The 18,453-nt window shown below is 38.9% G+C and overlaps 1 protein-coding gene across 10 annotated transcripts in view; it reads right to left on the reverse strand.

Moving 5' to 3' along the window:
* Positions 1–18,453, reverse strand: part of SFI1 (SFI1 centrin binding protein) — a 106,279-nt gene that overhangs the window by 48,194 nt on the left and 39,632 nt on the right. For all 10 annotated transcript variants that reach the window (XM_043559190.1, XM_043559188.1, XM_043559189.1 and 7 more), the window contains 3 exons: positions 17,336–17,430; positions 4,693–4,810; positions 2,071–2,173 (listed from right to left, as the gene is read on the reverse strand). In XM_043559190.1, coding sequence (XP_043415125.1) covers positions 2,071–2,173; positions 4,693–4,810; positions 17,336–17,430 — 316 coding nt within the window. The remainder of the gene's footprint in view (positions 1–2,070; positions 2,174–4,692; positions 4,811–17,335; positions 17,431–18,453) is intronic.

An 18,453-nucleotide genomic window follows, 5' to 3' on the forward strand; every position in this document is an offset into this window, starting at 1 on the left:
CAGTGTTTGAACAAGTATGGAAAATGTGAACACCTTCTAAATCTGGGAAGTGGTTACTTGGGTATCTGCTCATGTTTTTATAAAGGTTTTATATTCAGTGTTTCTATGTTTGAGGTACACAAATTGATAAAAAACATTTTTTTAATTTCACATATCTCATGATGTCTATGCTGCCTAGTTCAGAGATGTCATGAGGCTTAAAAGAAATGACTTAAGTATAAATTCTTGGTAAACCATATGGTACTTACTAGACATAATGCACTATTACTCATAATCTGCATAATAAAATCTGGTCTTAGAGTTTCACACAGCTTTTGGTCCATATCAATATCTTTTTTTTTAAGTTCATTTATTTATTTAGAAAGAGAGAATCCCAAGCAGGCTGTACAGTATCAGTGCAGAACCTGTTAAACTGTGGAATCATGACCCAAACTGAAATCAAGAGTTAGATGCTCAACTGACTGAGCCATCCAGACACCCTGTGCCCCGTATATACTAATATGATCTTGATGATTCATAATTTTCACTGAATTTGACTCTGAATGACCTTGGGTTGTTTTATATGTTAAATCCAACCACTAACCATGAAAACCTACTCTCACTAAAATTATTCAGTCAAATCTGTCGTTGCAAGCTTTGAAGACAACAATCAAAAGGGAATTCTGAAGTGTTCTGAGCAATAGCACCAGCAGAAAGGGTTTATAGGCTCTCGGAGTGGCTCTTTGGGAGAAAGGTGAGAGGAGGAGGGGCAGAGAGAGTGGGGGACACAGAGGCTCTGTGCTGTCAGCACAGAGCCCAACATGGGGCTCAAACTCACGATCCAAGAGATCATGACCTGAGCCGAAGTTGGACACTTAACCAACTGAGCCAACCAGGTGCCCTGAGCAAATTTTTTCTTCAAAGTCAATTAATAACTATTTTAGACTTGCATGACACACAGTCTCTGTGGGAACTACTCAACTCTGCCCTTGTAGCCTGAAAGCAACCTTGGACAATGCAGGTATAACTGCATCCCAATAAAACTTTATTTACAACAGACTGTAGGCCAAATATGACATATGGGCCACTCTGTGTACCCCTGACCTAGATGATTATATATGCTATTTGCATGTGATTTCCATATACTGCACACCTTTGCACTGACGATGCAACATGTTGTCAGATTAAAAAGAGATTTACTCCTATATATAGTAAAGGTCACTTCTTTTTTTTCCCTATTCCCTGTTCTATTCTCTATAACTGACATGGCAGCCCTAGAAGTACTCAGCAGACCAAAGAACTGAGAGAAACTCAGAGTCTATCAAAGGTCATAAGAAAGCTTCACCACAGCATAGTCTTAGTACAGATGTTAGGCCTTTGTTACTGACCAAAAGCTAGTGGAATCCTCAAAAGAAACCTCAATATAAGCAAAATTGTATTTAGAAGCCAGGTTTTCTTTACAGTCTCAGTTTCTTTTCTGCCCTCATTATTTTCTAACTTGCTATAGGAAAACAGCAATAAAGAAATAAAGAATATACTGTTGTTTCTTTAATCATATTTGTAACTAATTCATAAATGCCTTTCCAGCTCCATGATTAGCAAATGCACCATACAAACCATTGGTAATCACATTTAAGCATATTTTTTAAATGTTTTTTATTTTATTTTTGAAAGAGGGAGAGAGTGCATGTGTGCCTGTGCACCTGAGTGGGAGGGTGGGGGTAGAGATGGAAGACAGGATTGAAGCAGCTCCAGGCTCCGTGCTGTCAGCACATAGCCTGGTGCGCAGCTTGAACTCACCAACTACAAGATCATGACCTGAGCCAAAGTTGGATGTTTAACTGACTGAGCCACCCAGATGACCCTAGCATATTCCTAACAGCAGCCTCTATCCATTGAACCCAGCCTTCCATGTTGCTTCTGCCCTCCACCCCCGCCCACCGCCCCTGACCCCCTTAGCTGCAGGGAGGGCCTAGGAGAGAGGGAGCAGCATGATGGCCAGCCTTCTTGGGAATCCAACCCTGCCCTCTGTGGCTGTGGGGTTTGACAACATGGACAGAAGACACCTAAGCCAAAGTCTGCTGCGCTCACCTGCAGCTGGAGGCTCAGGGCCCTGTGCTTCACAGCTGATGCATGGAGGGCATGGCCCACACGGACCCATCCCAGCTGCTGCCTCCAGTGGCTCCACCACACCCTGTCAAAGAACAAACCAAAGATAGAACCAGTCAAAAAAAAAAAAGCCACCCAGAAAAGAGAAGGTCAATGAGGGCTGGGCCTTGGACCCTCGTCTCAAGTCTCTATTCCCTCACTGTGCCATCTCGACTGACATCTGTTGGAGCCACTGCTGCAAAAAATAAAAAAATAAAAAAACAAACAAACAAAAAAAAAACGAGAAGCAGTCCTAGAACAGCTAATTTAGGGCTGGAAACTGATGGTTCCTAAGGTCAGCTCCAGTCTTAGAAACTCCAGACATGCTCTATTTGGAACTACACATGTTTAAAAATATGAATTATTGCCAACATACAAAAAAATCAGGAGATTTCACAAAACAAATTACAAAAAACATGGCTTTTAGATCTCCAGTCTTGGCGTCCTTTCTGCTTATTTTCTAATTAGCTGTAGGAAAACAGTAATGAGGAAATGAGAGTTTGCAACCTCTGCTTTTTACAGAAGCACTCACTTTGGTCACTCTAACCTAGCAAAATCTTTATGTCGTCCTAACCTGGGCCGTGCTTAGCAGCATCACTCACTTCAAAATCTCAAGCTATCTTACATTACTACTTACCTTTATAAGCACTTAGGGGATTACAAGTTGCCTGAATTCAGTCCCAGCAGCCAGTACAGGACTAGGAACATTTTAAGCCCCGTAAACAAGTAAAATTATGTAAAAACATCCCCCATAGACTCTGATAGAAATGTACACTTATTGGGCGCCTGGGTGGCGCAGTCGGTTAAGCGTCCGACTTCAGCCAGGTCACGATCTCGCGGTCCGGGAGTTCGAGCCCCGCGTCAGGCTCTGGGCTGATGGCTCAGAGCCTGGAGCCTGTTTCCGATTCTGTGTCTCCCTCTCTCTCTGCCCCTCCCCCGTTCATGCTCTGTCTCTCTCTGTCCCAAAAATAAGTAAACGTTGAAAAAAAAAAAAAAAGAAATGTACACTTATTAAGCATTCAAAAATATTTGCCAAATAAATTTTCAATAACTTAAAGAGGTTATTTAAAACAAAAAAGAATTTTTAGGTGTACTGATGTTCTGGATACCATGCTAAATACTTCGGATGTCATCATATTTATCTCCCATGACAACCCTGAAAGACACTTCAAGGTGTACCTATTTCACAAATGAGGAAAGTGAAATGTGGAGGTGAAAGGACACAACTATACATGTGGGAACATGGATTTGAGCTCAAGTCAGTCTAGCTGCAAAGCTTCTGCTCTTATCTATATCAGAGGGTCCACCTCTTTTGAGCTTTTAATATGCTGCCATTCAGGACACCTAAAGGACCAACCAGAGACAACATTCAGTGGGATCAGTCCCACTATAAAAGCAGCTCATTGTTACACATGTCTGGTTTTCAAAGTCAACTAACTCATGTCCCTCCAAGATGTGGACAATGCTGATGAAATGCTGTATAGGGCAGTTACGAAAATGGGCTTTAGCATCAGAAAGATGGGTAGCTGAGCCCTATTTTACCAATTACAACTTATATGGGCTCGGGCAAATTACTCAACCTTTCTGAGACCCTTTGTGTTATCTTTTTTTTTTTTTTTTAAAGTTTATGTATTTACTTTGAGAGAGAATGCAGGTGTGCTCTTTCTGGAGAAAGAGAAGAGAGAGGGAGAGAGAGAATCCCAAGTAGGTTCCATGCTGTCAGTGCAGAGCCCGACATGGAATTCAAACCCACAAACTGTGATATCATGACCTCAGCCAAAATCAAGAGTCAGACACTCAAATGACTGAGCCACCCAGGTGCCCTTGGACTCTGTGTATCTTAATATTTACAAAAACAGTACTTATTTTAGTTTATGGTGATGATGAAATGAGACTTTACATTAAAAAATTAACACACACAAACAACAGTGTTTACTCAAACACAGTAAGTACTCAATTACTGTTACTGCTGATTATGTGAAAACCTGATAGTGTAGTTGAACAAGTTGTCAATAAATATTTATTTAAGGATCAAATATGTTTGAAACACTGTTTTAAGGTGGTTTTTTAAAAAAATTAATTTATTTTTGAGAAAGAGAAAGCATGAGTTGAGAGGGGGTAGAGAGAGAGGGAGAAAGAGAGAACCCCAAGCAATCTCCACACCACCAGCGTGGAGCCCAATGCAGGGCCCAAACCCTTGAACTGTGAGATCATGACCTGAGCTGAATTCAGACACTTAACTGAATGAGCCACCCAGACACCCTGCAGTGGGTTTTTTAGAAAAATGTTTTTTTTTATTCTGAGAAAGACAGAGAGCGAGCAAGGGAGGGGCAGAGAGACAGGGAAAGAGAGAATCCCAAGCAGGCATCATGCTGTTAGTGCAGAGCCCAACAGGGGGCTGGATCTCACAAACGGTGAGATCATGACCTGAGCTGAAAAAATTGAGAGTCAGATGCTTAACCACCTGAGCCACCCAGGCACCCCTAAGGTGGGTATTTATGTGCATAATACAAAACAGAGGTCAAATGATAGCTGCTGATTTGCAGAGCAATTGAACACACTCACCATAAAATACTCCGCTGCCTAAACTCCAGGGCAGTGGTCTGCATCTGAAGTTTGGTTCTACGAAAAACCACGTAGATCATCCAGGACTTCCAGGCCTGCCGCATCTTTTGCTTTGCATCTAGATGCATCAAAAAGATTTTCAAAAAGGAGTAGGGAAAGATAACAGAGTACTTCTGGGTTATCGAGAAGCTCATGGGCTCTCTGTATTCACCCTCCTTTTGAATATCTAAATTCATCCAGCCTTCAAGTGCCCCCTGGTGGAAAAGTTGTGAAAATCTACAAAATGAATAAAGACAAAAGGACAGGTGAAGAATGGCTATACAAGTGATGACATTTACAAACCACTTAAGGGAAAATAAATATACTAGCCTGTTCAGAAATCTTCTGTTTTAAATGACATTCTTTCTAGATATATATTCTGTGATATTTACAGATAAAATAATGTGAATAACACAAAAAAGCAGAGAAGTGAGACTGGTATGAGTTGGTAACTGATGAAGCTGAGTGACAGGTACATGGAGGTTCATTATTTCATCTTCCAATTTTGTAGACATTTAAAACTTCCCACAGCATAAAGTTAAAGGAGAAAAAATTATGTTCTAAAACTTGCTGCTTGAAATAATAATTGTAAAGTAGAATAAGCAAGACAAAAGAAAAGGATACTATCTGTATCTGCTTGGAAAACAGAATAAAAAGGACCAGTAGTGTTCCTGGAAGAAAGAGAATTTACTAAATACGGGAAGTGCAAAGGTCCATAGGTCTCCCTTTGAAGTAATGCCATTTTCATTATGAAAGCCATCACTAATGAAGTTAATCTCTGTTCTTTTCAGAACACAAAGGAGAAAACAAAATTATGTCAACCGTGTTCAAGACTTTCTCAAAATGTGGTAAGACAAAAGCTTTATTTCTATTTCATAGCAATTAACCAATCAAGTCAAGACACAGAGAATACAACATGTAGCTTCCTTAGGCCCCTTGGGCAATGCTGCTGTGGTTTAGAGTTTGGGTTCCTGAGTAAGACATACCAGGTGTGAATACTGAGCTTATCACTGGGCTGAGTAACATCATACAAGTTCCTCATCTATAAAATGGCGCCTTCTTTAAAGGTATGTTTGCCAAGGGTAAATGAGATCATCTATGAAAAGTGTCTCCAATAAATGCAAGCTGTTATTTTCCTGAGGGTGGTATACAAGAATCTGCATTAATGGTCTCTGCCATGATTCTAGACAATTTAGAGAACCACACTTCCCAAAGGCCTAAAAGTACTTGTTACTTTTTTACTTAACAGTATGAGAGTGAAAAGATACTCCCTGAGGTCTCTGGGCATAGCCTGAGACAACTGTCATAGGTCAGAAACAACTCTTTTTATCTGAAGAATTCAAGTAACTTTTCTTTCTACCCCATAATATAGCTGTATTCATTATAATTTTAAATAATAATATGAGACAGAAGAATGCACATTCCTCAAAGATAGACTATTCACAAGACAAAGCACGTTCTGAAACAAAATAAAACAAACCTGAACAAATGTAACAGAACTGAAGTCATACTAAGTTCTCTGATCATAATGAAGTAAATTAGAACATCAATAAAGATATTTTGAATATTTCTTTATATTTTTCATTTTATTTAAATCCAAGTTAGTTAACATATAGTGTAATAATGTTTGCAGGAACAGAATTTGGTGATTCATCACTTACACCACTTACATACATACATTTATTTATTTATATAATTTATTGTCAAACTGGCTTACATACAACACCCAGTGCTCATCCCAACAAGTGCCCTCCTTAATGTCCATCACCCATTTAGCCCATCCCCCTACCCAACACCCCTCCAACAACCCTCAGTTTATTCTCTGTATTTAAGAGTCTCTTATTGGGGGGCCTGGGTGGCTCAGTTGGTTAAGTGTCTAACTCATGATCTCACAGTTCATGGGTTCAAGCCCTGCTTTGCCAGTGTTGAGCCTACTTGGGATTCTCTCTCTCTGCCCCTCCCCCCCCATTTCCCCCCCCTCCTCTTCCCTCCCTCCCTCTCCCTCTCTCAAAATAAACAAGTAAACCTAAAAAAATGTTTTTTTTTAAAAAAGAGTCTCTTACGGTTTGCCTCCCTGTTTTTGTCTTATTTTCCCTTCCCTTCCCCTATGTTCATTTGTTTGTTTCTTAAATTCCACATATGAGTGAAATCATATTTGTCTGACTTACTTCACTCAGCATAATACATTCTAGTTCCATCCACGTTGTTGCAAATGGCAAGCTTTCATTCTTTTTGATCACTAATATTCCATCGTATAAAATAAACCACATCGTCTTTATCCATTCATCCATCAATGTACATTTGGGCTCTTTCCATACTCAGGCTACTATTAATAGTACTGCTATAAACATTAGGGTGCACGTACCCCTTCAAATCAGCATTTTTGTATCCTTCAGATAAATACCTAGGTAGTGTAATTGCTGAATCACAGGGTAGCTCTATTTTTGATTTTTTGAGGAACCTCCATACTGTTTTCCAAAGTGGCTGCACCAGTTTGTATTCCCACCAACAGTGCCAAAGTGTTCCCCTTTCTCTGCATCCTCGCCAACATTTGTTGTTTCCAGAGTTGTTAATTTTAGCCATTCTGATAGGTATGAGGTATTTATCTCATTGTGGTTTTGATTTGTATTTCCCTGATGATGAGTGATGTTGAGCATCTTTTCATGTGTCTGTTAGCCATCTGGATGTCTTCTTTGGAAAAGTGTTCATGTCTTTTGCCCATTTCTTCCCTGGATTATTTGGTTTTTGGGGTGTTGAGTTTGAGAAGTTCTTTATAGATTTTGAATACTTACCCTTTATCCGATATTTCATTTGCAAATATCTTCTCCCATTCTGTTGGTTGCCTTTTAGTTACGTTGACTGTTTCTTTCACTGTGTAGAAGCTTTTTATCTTGATGAGGTCCCAATAGTTCAGTTTTGCTTTTGTTTCCCTTGCCTCTGGAGCTATGTCTAGTAAAAAGTTGCTGTGAATGAGGTCAAAGAGGTTGTTGCCTATGTTCTCCTCTAGGATTTTCATGGTTTCCTGTGTTTCATTTTGGTCTTTCATCCATTTTGAGTTTATTTTTATGTATGGTGTAAAAAAAGTGGTCCAGGTTCATTCTTCTGCATGTCACTCCAGTTTTCCCAACACCACTTGCTAAGGAGACTGTCTTTCTTCCATTAGATATTCTTTCCTGTTTTGTCAAAGATTAGTTTCCCATACATTTGTGGGTCCATTTCTGGGTTCTCTATTCTGTTCTACTGACCTATATGTCTGGTTTTGTGCCAGTACCATACTGTCTTGATGATAACAGCTTTGTAATATAGCATGAAGTCTGGAATTGTGATGCCTCCAGCTTTGGTTTTCTTTTTCATCATTATTTTGGCTATTTGGGGTCTTTTCTGGTTCCATAAAAATTTTAGGATTGTTTGTTCTAGCTCTGTGAAGAATACTGGTGTTATTTTGCTAGGGATTGCATTGAATGTGTAGAGTGCTTTGGGTAGTGTAGGTACTTTAACAATAACTGTTCTTCTAATCCATGAGCATGGAATGTTTTTCCATTTCTTTGTGTCTTCTTCAACTTCTTAAGCTTTCTATAGTTTTTAGCATACAGATCTTTTACCTCTTTGGTTAGGTTCACTCCTAGGTATCTTATGGGTTTTGGTGCAATTGTAAATAGAATCGATTCCTTGATTTCTCTTTCTGCTGCTTCATTATTGGCATATAAAAATGCAACTGATTTCTGGGGCGCCTGGGTGGCGCAGTCGGTTAAGCGTCCGACTTCAGCCAGGTCACGATCTCGCGGTCCGGGAGTTCGAGCCCCGCGTCAGGCTCTGGGCTGATGGCTCAGAGCCTGGAGCCTGTTTCCGATTCTGTGTCTCCCTCTCTCTCTGCCCCTCCCCTGTTCATGCTCTGTCTCTCTCTGTCCCAAAAATAAATAAAAAAAAAAACGAAAAAAAAATGCAACTGATTTCTGTATGTTGATTTTATACTCTGTGACTTTGCTGAACTCATGTTATCAGTTCTAGGAGTTTTCTGGTGGAGCCTTTTGGGTTTTCCACATAGAGTATCATGTCATCTGCAAGAGCGCAAGTTTGACTTCTTCCTTGCCAATTTGGATGCCTTTTATTTCTTTGTGTTGTCTGATTGTTGAGGCTAGGACTTCCAGTACTATGTTGAACAACAGTGGTGAGAGTGGCCATCCCTGTCACGGGTCCTGACCTTAGAGAGAAAGCTCTCAATTTTTACCCATTGAGGATGATATTAGCGGTGAATCTTTCATATATGGTCTTTATGATGTTGAGGTATGTTCCCTCTACTCCTACTTTCTTAAGGGTTTTTATCAATAAAGTAGGCTATTTTTTGTTAAGTGCTTTTTCTGCATCTATTGAGAGGATCATGTTGTTCTTATCCTTTCTTTTATTAGTGTGATGAATCATATTGATTGATTTGTGGACACTGAACCACCCCTGCAGCCCAGGAATAAATCCCACTTGATCGTGGTGAATAATTCTTTTAATATATTGTTGGATTTGGTTTGCTAGCATCTTGCTGAGAATTTTTGCATCCATGTCCATTAGGGAAATTGGTCTGTAATTCTCCTTTTTAGTGAGGTCTGTCTGGTTTTGGAATCAAGGTAAAGTTGACCTCACAGAATAAGTTTGGAAGTTTTCTTTCCATTTCTATTTTTTGGAACAGCTTCAAAAAAATAGGTATTAACTGTTCTTTAAATGTCTGGTAGAATTTCCCTGGGAAGCCATCCAGCCCTGGACTCGTTTGTTGAGAGATTTTTGATTACTGATTCAATTTCTTTCTGGTTATGGGTCTGTTCAAATTTTCTATTTCTTCCTGTTTCAGTTTTGGTAGTTTATATGTTTCTAGGAATTTATCCATTTCTTCCAGATTCCCCAATTTGTTGGCATGTAATTGCTCATAATATTCGCTTATTATTGTTTGTATTTCTGTGGTGCTGGTTGTGATCTCTCCTCTTTCATTCGTGATTTTATTTATTTGGGTCCTTTCCTTTTTCTCTTTGATAAATCTGGCTGGGGGGTTATCAATTTTGTTAATTCTATCAAAGAACCAGCTCCTGGTTTTGTGGATCTGTTCTGTTGTTTGGGTTTTTTTTTTTTACTATATCATTGATTTCTGCTCTAATCTTTATATTTCCCATTTTCTGCTGGTTTTGGGCTTTATTTGCTGTTCTTTTTCCAGCTCCTTTAGGTATAAGGTTAGGTTGTGTATTTGAGACATTTCTTCCTTCTTTAGGAAGGCCTGGATTACTATGTATTTCCCTCTTATGACTGCCTTTGCTGCATCCCAAAGGTTTTGGACTGTCGTGTTTTCATTTTTATTGGCTTCCGTGTACTTTTTAATTTCCTCTTTAATTTCCTGGTTAGCACGTTCATTCTTTAATAAGATATTCTTTAACCTCCAAGTATTTGTGGTCTTTCTATATTTTTTCTTGTGGTTGATTTCAAGTTTCATACTACTGTGGTCTGAAAATATGCATGGTATGATATCAATCTTTTTGTACTTCTTGAGGGCTGATTTTGTGACTCAGTATGTGATTTATTCTGGATAATGTTTCATGTGCACTCGAGAAGAATGGGTATTTGCTGCTTTAGGATGAAATGTTCTGAATATATCTGTTAAGTCCATACAGTCCAATTTATCATTCAAAGCCACTGTTTCTGTGTTGATTTTCTGCTGAGATGATCTGTCCATTGCTGTAAGTGGGGTGTTAAAGTCTCCTACTATTGTATTTTATTAATGAGTTTATATTTATGATTAATTGGTTTATATATTTGGGTGATTTCGAGTTGGGGGCATAAGTATTTACGATTGTTAGCTCTTCTTTAATTATGATATTATGTCCTTCAACTCGTTACAGTCTTTGTTTTAAAATCTAGTTTTTCTGATAGATGTACAGCTACTCCAGCTCTCTTCTGATGTCCATTAGCATGATAGATGGTTCTCCATCCCCCTACTTTCAATCTGCATGTGTCTTTAGGTCTAAAATGAGTCTCCTATAGGCAGCATTTAGATGGGTCTTATTTTTTTTTAATCCATTCTGGTATCCTGTCTTGATTGAACATTTAATTCATTTACATTTAGAGTGATTATTGAAAGATATGAATTTAGTGCCATTGTGTGGCTTGTAGAGTTGATGTTTCTGGTGATGTCCTCTGGTCCTTTCTAGTCTTTGTTGCTTTTGGTCTGTTTTGTTTTGTTTTGGTGTTTTGTTTTGTTTGTTTCTCCACTCAGAGTCCCCCTTAAGATTTCTGGCAGGGCTGGTTTAGTGGTCACAAACTCCTTTAGATTTTGTTTGTCTGGGAAACTTTATCTCTCCTTCTATTTTGAATGACAGCCTTGCTGGATAAAGAATTCTTGGCTGCATATTTTTCCCACTGGGCACACTGAATATATCCCACCACTCCTTTCTGGCCTGCCATGTATTTGTGGGCAAACCTGCTGTGCACCTGATCTGTCTTCCCTTGTAGGCTAAGGACTTTTTTCCCCTTGCTGCTTTCATGATTCTTTCCCTATCTGTGTATGTTGTGAATTTGAGTATGATATGCCTTGGTAATGGTCGGTTTTTGTTGAATCTAATGGCAGTTCTCTGTGCTTCATGGATTTTGATGTCTGTGTCCTTTCTCAGATCAGGAAAGTTTTTCAGCTATAATTTGCTCACATAAACCTTCTGCCCCTTTTTCTCTCTCTTCATCTTCTGGGACTCCTATAATACACATGTTATTCCTCTTTAATAAGTCACTGAGTTCTGTAAGTCTGGTATTGTGATTGGGGCACCTGGGTGGCTCAGTCTGACTTAAGTTCAGGTAATGATCTTGCAGTTCATGAGTTCGAGCCCCATGTTAGGCTCTGTGCTAACACCTGCTTTGGATTCTGTGTCTCCTTCTCTCTGCTCTTCCCCCACTAATGCTCTCTCTCTCAAAAATAAATAAATGACAAAAAAAAGTCTTGTATTGTGACCTTTTGCCTTTCTTTCCCTCTTTTTTCCTGCTTTATTATTTTCCATAATTTTATCTTCTGTATCACTGATTCACTGCTCTGCTTCATCCATCCTTACCATCATGGCATCCATCAGAGATTGCATCTCGGTTACAGCATTTTTAATTTCAGCCTGACTAGATTTTATTTATTTTATCTCTGCAGAAAGAGATTCTCTGGTGTCGTCTATGCTTTTTTTTTTCAACCCCAGCTAGTATTCTTATAATCATGGTTTTAAATTCTAGCTCAGATATTTTACTTATATCTGTGTTGGTTAAATTTCTGTCCATCATTTCTTCCTGTTCTTTCTTTTGGGATGAATTCCTCCATCTTGTCATTTTGGAGGAAGAAAAAAATTAATAAAAAATAAAAATTTTTAAATAAAAAACAAAGCAGAAAATCAAATAAAAGAATCTAGATCCCAGATGTGTTTGGGTCTGATTGTTGAAAGAAGCTTGATAAAAAAGAGAAAAAATAGACCAAAAAAAAAAGTTTAAATAAATAAAAAAAAAATTTTTTTAATGTTTATTTATTTTTGAGACTGAGAGAGACAGAGCATGAATGGGGGAGGGGCAGAGAGAGAGGGAGGCACAGAATCAGAAGTAGGCTCCAGGCTCTGAGCCACCAGCCCAGAGCCCGACACGGGGCTCGAACTCATGGACCGTGAGATCGTGACCTGAGCTGAAGTCGGACGCTTAACCGACTGAGCCACCCAGGCGCCCCAATAAATTTTTAAATAAAATGGAGTAAAATAAACTAGAATAAAAAACCAAAAAATTAATTTGCTCTTTCTGTACCCAAGAAAGAGAAAGAAAAAAGCAAACAACATAAGCAGAAACAGAAGCAACAAAAACGAACAAGCCAACAGAATGAAATCTGGATGAAATTACATCCAGTTTCCCCTAGAATTGAAACTCTGCACATTATAGTCTAGATTAAGAAGGTGGAAGGGATTTGTGCTCCTATTCTGGGGGATGTGCCTGGAGAGCACATGTGGGTGGGGCTTGGTGTGATGGCTCTGTTCTCCACTTGGTGGTGCTGCTTAGCTCACTGGGATTGATCTGTGTGTGTGCTAGAGGTAAAAATGGCTTCACCCAGCTCTCTAGTCTCTGGTGCAGGAATTTCGTGCCCTCACAAACACATGATCAATCACTTCTCCTTTGTCTCAGGCAACTGTCTTCCCCCCTCCTTTACCCTGTCTGTGTCCAAGCTGTCTGCCAGCCAGGTGGCACCTCCCTTCAGAGTTTTATCTCAAATGGGGATGTGTTTCAAAATCTCATACTTCAGAGACCCCATGGCTTGGACCCATGGTGATTCTCTGGGGGAGTGTCTCATGGAGCAATGGCCAGGTATTGACTTGCCCCAGAAAACGTTTGCATGATTGACGGTGGCAGAGACTCAGAGTTTATAGTAAATAACACACAACCACCACCAGGTCTTGCCGCACTCTGGTGTTTTTGTTCCAATATCAGTAAGCTTTGCAGCTCTCTGGGGTCTGCTGGATTTTTGCCCACAGGGAAGGCTATATAGCCTCTACCAAATGCTTTCCAAGTAAGGGAACTACTTTTCTCCATGTGGCACATGGACCCCTCAGATCACACTGCCTCCTCCTGGGGATTGGCCCATCTTCCTCACTGGAGCTCTGAAACTTCAAACTCTGTGCTCGACTGTTTATAGAGTCCTGGAGATATTGAAACCCTGTCCTTTCTCTTCATCAATGGTTTTGGGGAACAGATTTCTTGTCCAGTCCCCCGTGAGTGTTTTTACCCTTTCTCTCTCTCCAGCTACTTTAGGGTAGAGTGCTTTTTTGTGTGTGATCTTGATACACTGCACTTTCCTCCTTTCTCTTTCTGTCCTCTCTCCGTCAAAATGGCTCCCAACCCTCAGCAGCCCCACGACTTTTCTCTCCCCCAATTCACTTCTCCACACTGCATACCTGCCAAGTTCTCTGGCTCAAATCATGCAGATTGTTGCATTAATCCTCAGATCAATTTCCTAGGTGTTCAAAATGGCTTGATGCTGATCTAGCTGTATTTCAGGGATGAGACAAGCTCAGGGTCCCCATACTACTCTGCCTTCTTAACTCCTCTCCTATTTTTAACTATCTCTATAAATATAGAAAGGTATTAGAAAATCTCCAATATAGGACTAAACCCACTTTTAGATAACCTGTGGGTCAAAAAGGAAGTCATCACAGAAGTTAGAAAACATTTCTCATTGAATGAAAACAGAACTGCAAATATTAAAATCTGGGGGGGGGGGTGCAGTTAAAACGATGCTTAAGGGAAGCTTTATTACCATAAATGCTTGTGTTAGAAAAAAGGAAAAGCCTCAAATCAGTAATCTCAGCTTACATCTTAAGAAACTAGGGGGGGAAAAGCAAATTGAAACCAAACCTTCAGAAGTGAGGTAATAATAAAGACAGGAGCAGAAATCAAGGAACTTGAAAACAGAAAAACAGAATGAATATAAAAGCTGGTTATTTGAAAGACAGATAAAACTGATAAAGCTCTAGTCACACTAACCAAGAATAAAAGGTTAAAGATATAAATGATCAATATTAGGAATGAGAGAGGAGCTATCACTACAGACCCTGCAGACATTAACATTATAATAATGGAGTACTTCAAATGACTCTATGCCCATAAATTAAACAACATATTTAAAATGGACTAATTCCTTGAAAGACAAATTACCAAAACTGCTTCATAGGTAACCTAAATAGTCTTCCATCTACTCAAAAACTTGAATTCAAACTTCAAAATTCTCCAACAAGGAAAACTCCAGGCCCGGATGAGTTCACTAAAGAATTTTACCAATATTGAAGGAAGAAATAATACCAATTCTACAAATCCTTTTTAGAAAGTAGAAGATGAGGAAACACTTCCCAACTCATTTTATGAGGCCAGGATTACCGCTTAACTAAAACCAGACAAAGACATTACAACAAGAGAAAACTATAGACCAATATCATCATGAACATAGATGTAAAAATCTTCAATAAAACAGTTGGTAAACTGAACCCAGGAATATATAAAGAATGGCATTAATCTCAGGAATGTAAGAATGGTTCAAAATTAGAAAATTGCTCTATGTGTTTCACCATATTAAAGGACTAAAAAAGAAAAGCGTGAATCATCTCAATAGATACAGAAAAATCATCCAACAAAATTCAATACCTCTTAATGATAAAAGTGTTCAGAAAACTAGGAATAAAAAATAACTTCCTTAATTGATAAAGGACATCTACCAAAAAAAAACCCTACAGCTAACGTCATATTTAATGGTTAAAGACTGAATGCTTTTCCCTTAAAATCAGGAACAAGGCAAGGGTGTCCACTCTCACCACTCCTATGTCATGTCTTACTGGAAGCTCTAGCCAGTGTAATAAAAATAATTTGGAAAGGAAGGAATAAAACGGTCTCTGTTCACAAACGGCTTAACTATCTACATAGAAAATCCCATAGAATCTACATTAGCACCCCCCAAAATGAAATAGGTATAAATCTAACAAAATATATACAATGTCAGTGTGAGGAAAACTGAAAAACTCTGATGAACGAAATCAATGAACTAAATAAATGGAGGGATATCCCATTATCATGGATAGGGAGACTCAATATTGTCAAGATGTCAGATCTTCCCAACTTGATCTACATACTCAGTGCAATTCCAACCAAAATCAACAAACAGATTCTAAAGTTTATAGGCGGCAAAAGACCTAGAATAGCCAACACAATATTAAAGAAGAAGAATAAAGTTGGAGGAATGACACTACCTGACTTCAAGACTTAACTATAAAGTTACAGTAGTCAAAACAAAGTGATATTGGTAAAAGAACTGACAAATACTTCAATGGAACAGAAGGTCCAGAAACAGACCCATGTAAATACAGCCAACTTATCTTTGACAAAGTAGCAGGGCATTACAATGGAGTAAAGACAGTCTTTTCAACAAATGGTGCGGAAACAATTCGATTTAAAAATGCAAAAAAACCAAAAAACAAAAAAAGAATCTAGACACAGACCTTACATTCTTCATAAACATTAACTCAAAGTGGACTACAGACCTAAATGTAAAACACAAAACTAGAAAACCCCTAGACAATAACATAGGAGAAATCTCAGATAACCTTGGGTATGATACAACACTAAAAGCATCTTCCATGAAAGAAAAATTTGATGAGCTGGACTTCATTAAAATTAAAAACTTTTGCTTTGCAAAAGACAATGTAAAGAGAATGAGGAAACAAGTCACAGACTGGGAGAAAATATTTACAAATGACACATCTGATAAAAAAAAAATTGTTATCCCAAATATACAACGAACTCTTAAAACTCAACAACAAACAATCCAATTTTAACAATGGGCGAAAGACCTTAACAGATACCTCAACAAAAATACACAAATGGTGGGGCGCCTGGGTGGCGCAGTCGGTTAAGCGTCCGACTTCAGCCAGGTCACGATCTTGCGGTCCGTGAGTTCAAGCCCCGCGTCGGGCTCTGGGCTGATGGCTCAGAGCCTGGAGCCTGTTTCCGATTCTGTCTCTCCCTCTCTCTCTGCCCCTCCCCCGTTCATGCTCTGTCTCTCTCTGTCCCAAAAATAAATAAAAACGTTGAAAAAAATTAAAAAAAAAAATACACAAATGGCAAATAAGCATATGAAAAGATGTTCCACATCATATGTCATCAGGGAATACAAATTAAAACAAGATACCACTACAAGAACCTATTAGAACGGCCAAAATCCAAAACACTGACAACACCAAATGCTGGTGAGGATGTGGAACAACAGATATTCTCATTCATTGCTGGTGGGAATGCAAAACAGTACAGACACTCTGGAAGACAGTTTGGCAGTTTCTTACAAAATTAAACATACTCTTACTATATGATCAGCAACTGCAATCCTTGGTATTTACCCAACGGAGTTGAAAACTTATATCTACACAAAAACTTGCACATGGAGATTTACAGAAGCTTTATTCATAATTGCCAAACTTTGGAAGCAACCAGGATGTCCTTCTTAGAAATAGATAAATTGTGGTACATCCAGACATTGGAATATTATTCAGCACTAAAAAGAAATGAGCTATCAAGACATAAAAGATATGGAGGAACCTTAAGTGCATATTACGAAGTAAAAGAAGCCAATCTGAAAAGGCTACATCCATACTAGATAATTTCAATTATATGACATTTTGGAAGAGGCAAAACTATGAACACAGTTAAAAGTTGCAAGGGGGAGGAGATGAACTAAATAGGCAGAGCACAGAAGATTTTCAGACCAGTGACAATATTCTGTTTGATGCCGTAATGAGATACATGTCCATAGAATGTGTAACACCAAGAGTGAACCCTGAGGTCTATGGACTTTGAGTGATAACGATGTGTGGATGCAGATTCATTGTAACAAATGTACCACCCTGGTGAGTGATGATGATAGTGGGAGAGACTATGTATGTGGGAGGAAGGGGATAAATGGGTAATCACTGTAATCTTCCTCTCAATTTTGTTATGAAGCTAACTAAAATTGCTCTAAAAAATTAAGTCTTCATTAAAAAAAATCAAATAAATGAAGGAATTTTTTTAGACATGTACTTCCTTTTCTCACCATGATTCTCAGCTCTCATGTACTTGTTCCTCATCTCTTGCCGCTGATGCACATAGGTCCTCCAGGTCTGGAACATCAGATTGTACAAGTAATATCTGAGGAGGTGAAAAAAAGCAAATGGTATTTCTTTAAACCAAAAAAACTCCTAACTCAATATACCAAATCCATTCTGTACTCAGGAGATATTAACATGGATGATTCTGATATAAAAAAGTCTTACCTATCTCTTAAGCTAAAAATTTCATTTCCCACAATCAAAGTGAAACCTATTCTCCTTAATGCAGAGTCATTCTCCTCACCACATAGAATCATTAAGGAAAAATAGGCTGGAATTATCCAAGAATAACTTCACCTTCAGCATTCGCAAAGCTGTGAATGACAGTAATATTATCACCTTAATCATCCACATTATATAAAACATTATACCTTTCCTCTGCACTAAAACATGGTCAATGACACTTTTCCTTTGTCTTTTCCTTCTCAAGACATACACTGTACCCATTAAGACTGTCAGTCCTGGGACACCTGGGTGGCTCATTTGGTGGTCTCTGACTCTTGATTTTGGTTCAGGTCATGATCTCACAATTCAGCAGACTGAGTCCCACATAGGGCTCTGCACTGACAGCTCAGAGCCTCCTTGGGATTCCCTCTCTTCTTCTCTCTCTGCCCTTTTCCTGCTCATGCCTGCATTCTCTCTCTCAAAATGAGTATTTTTTTTTTTAAAGAAAGACTGTCAGCCCTTCCATATTTTCACTATCTCATGTCCTAAGATTTGATTTTTTTTTAAAGTTTATTTATTTATTTTTTTGAGAGAGACAGAGACAGCATGAGCAGGGAGGGGCGCAGAGAGCGAGAGAGAGAGCGAGAGAGAGAGAGAGAGAGAGAGAAAATCCCAAGCAGGCTCTGTGCTGTCAGCACAGAGCTCAACATGGGGCTTGAACTCACAAAACCTTGAGTTCATGATCTGAGCTGAAACCAAGAGTTGGACACTTAACCGACTGAGCCACCCAGGCGCCCCGACTAAGACTTGATTTCATACTCTACCACCTTATTAGAATGATTCAACATTGTCTATATTTTATCTGAAATATCTACAAATCAGAAACTCTGACCCAAAG

The sequence above is a fragment of the Prionailurus bengalensis genome, chromosome D3 (assembly GCF_016509475.1).
Source record: "Prionailurus bengalensis isolate Pbe53 chromosome D3, Fcat_Pben_1.1_paternal_pri, whole genome shotgun sequence".
NCBI lineage: Eukaryota > Metazoa > Chordata > Mammalia > Carnivora > Felidae > Prionailurus > Prionailurus bengalensis.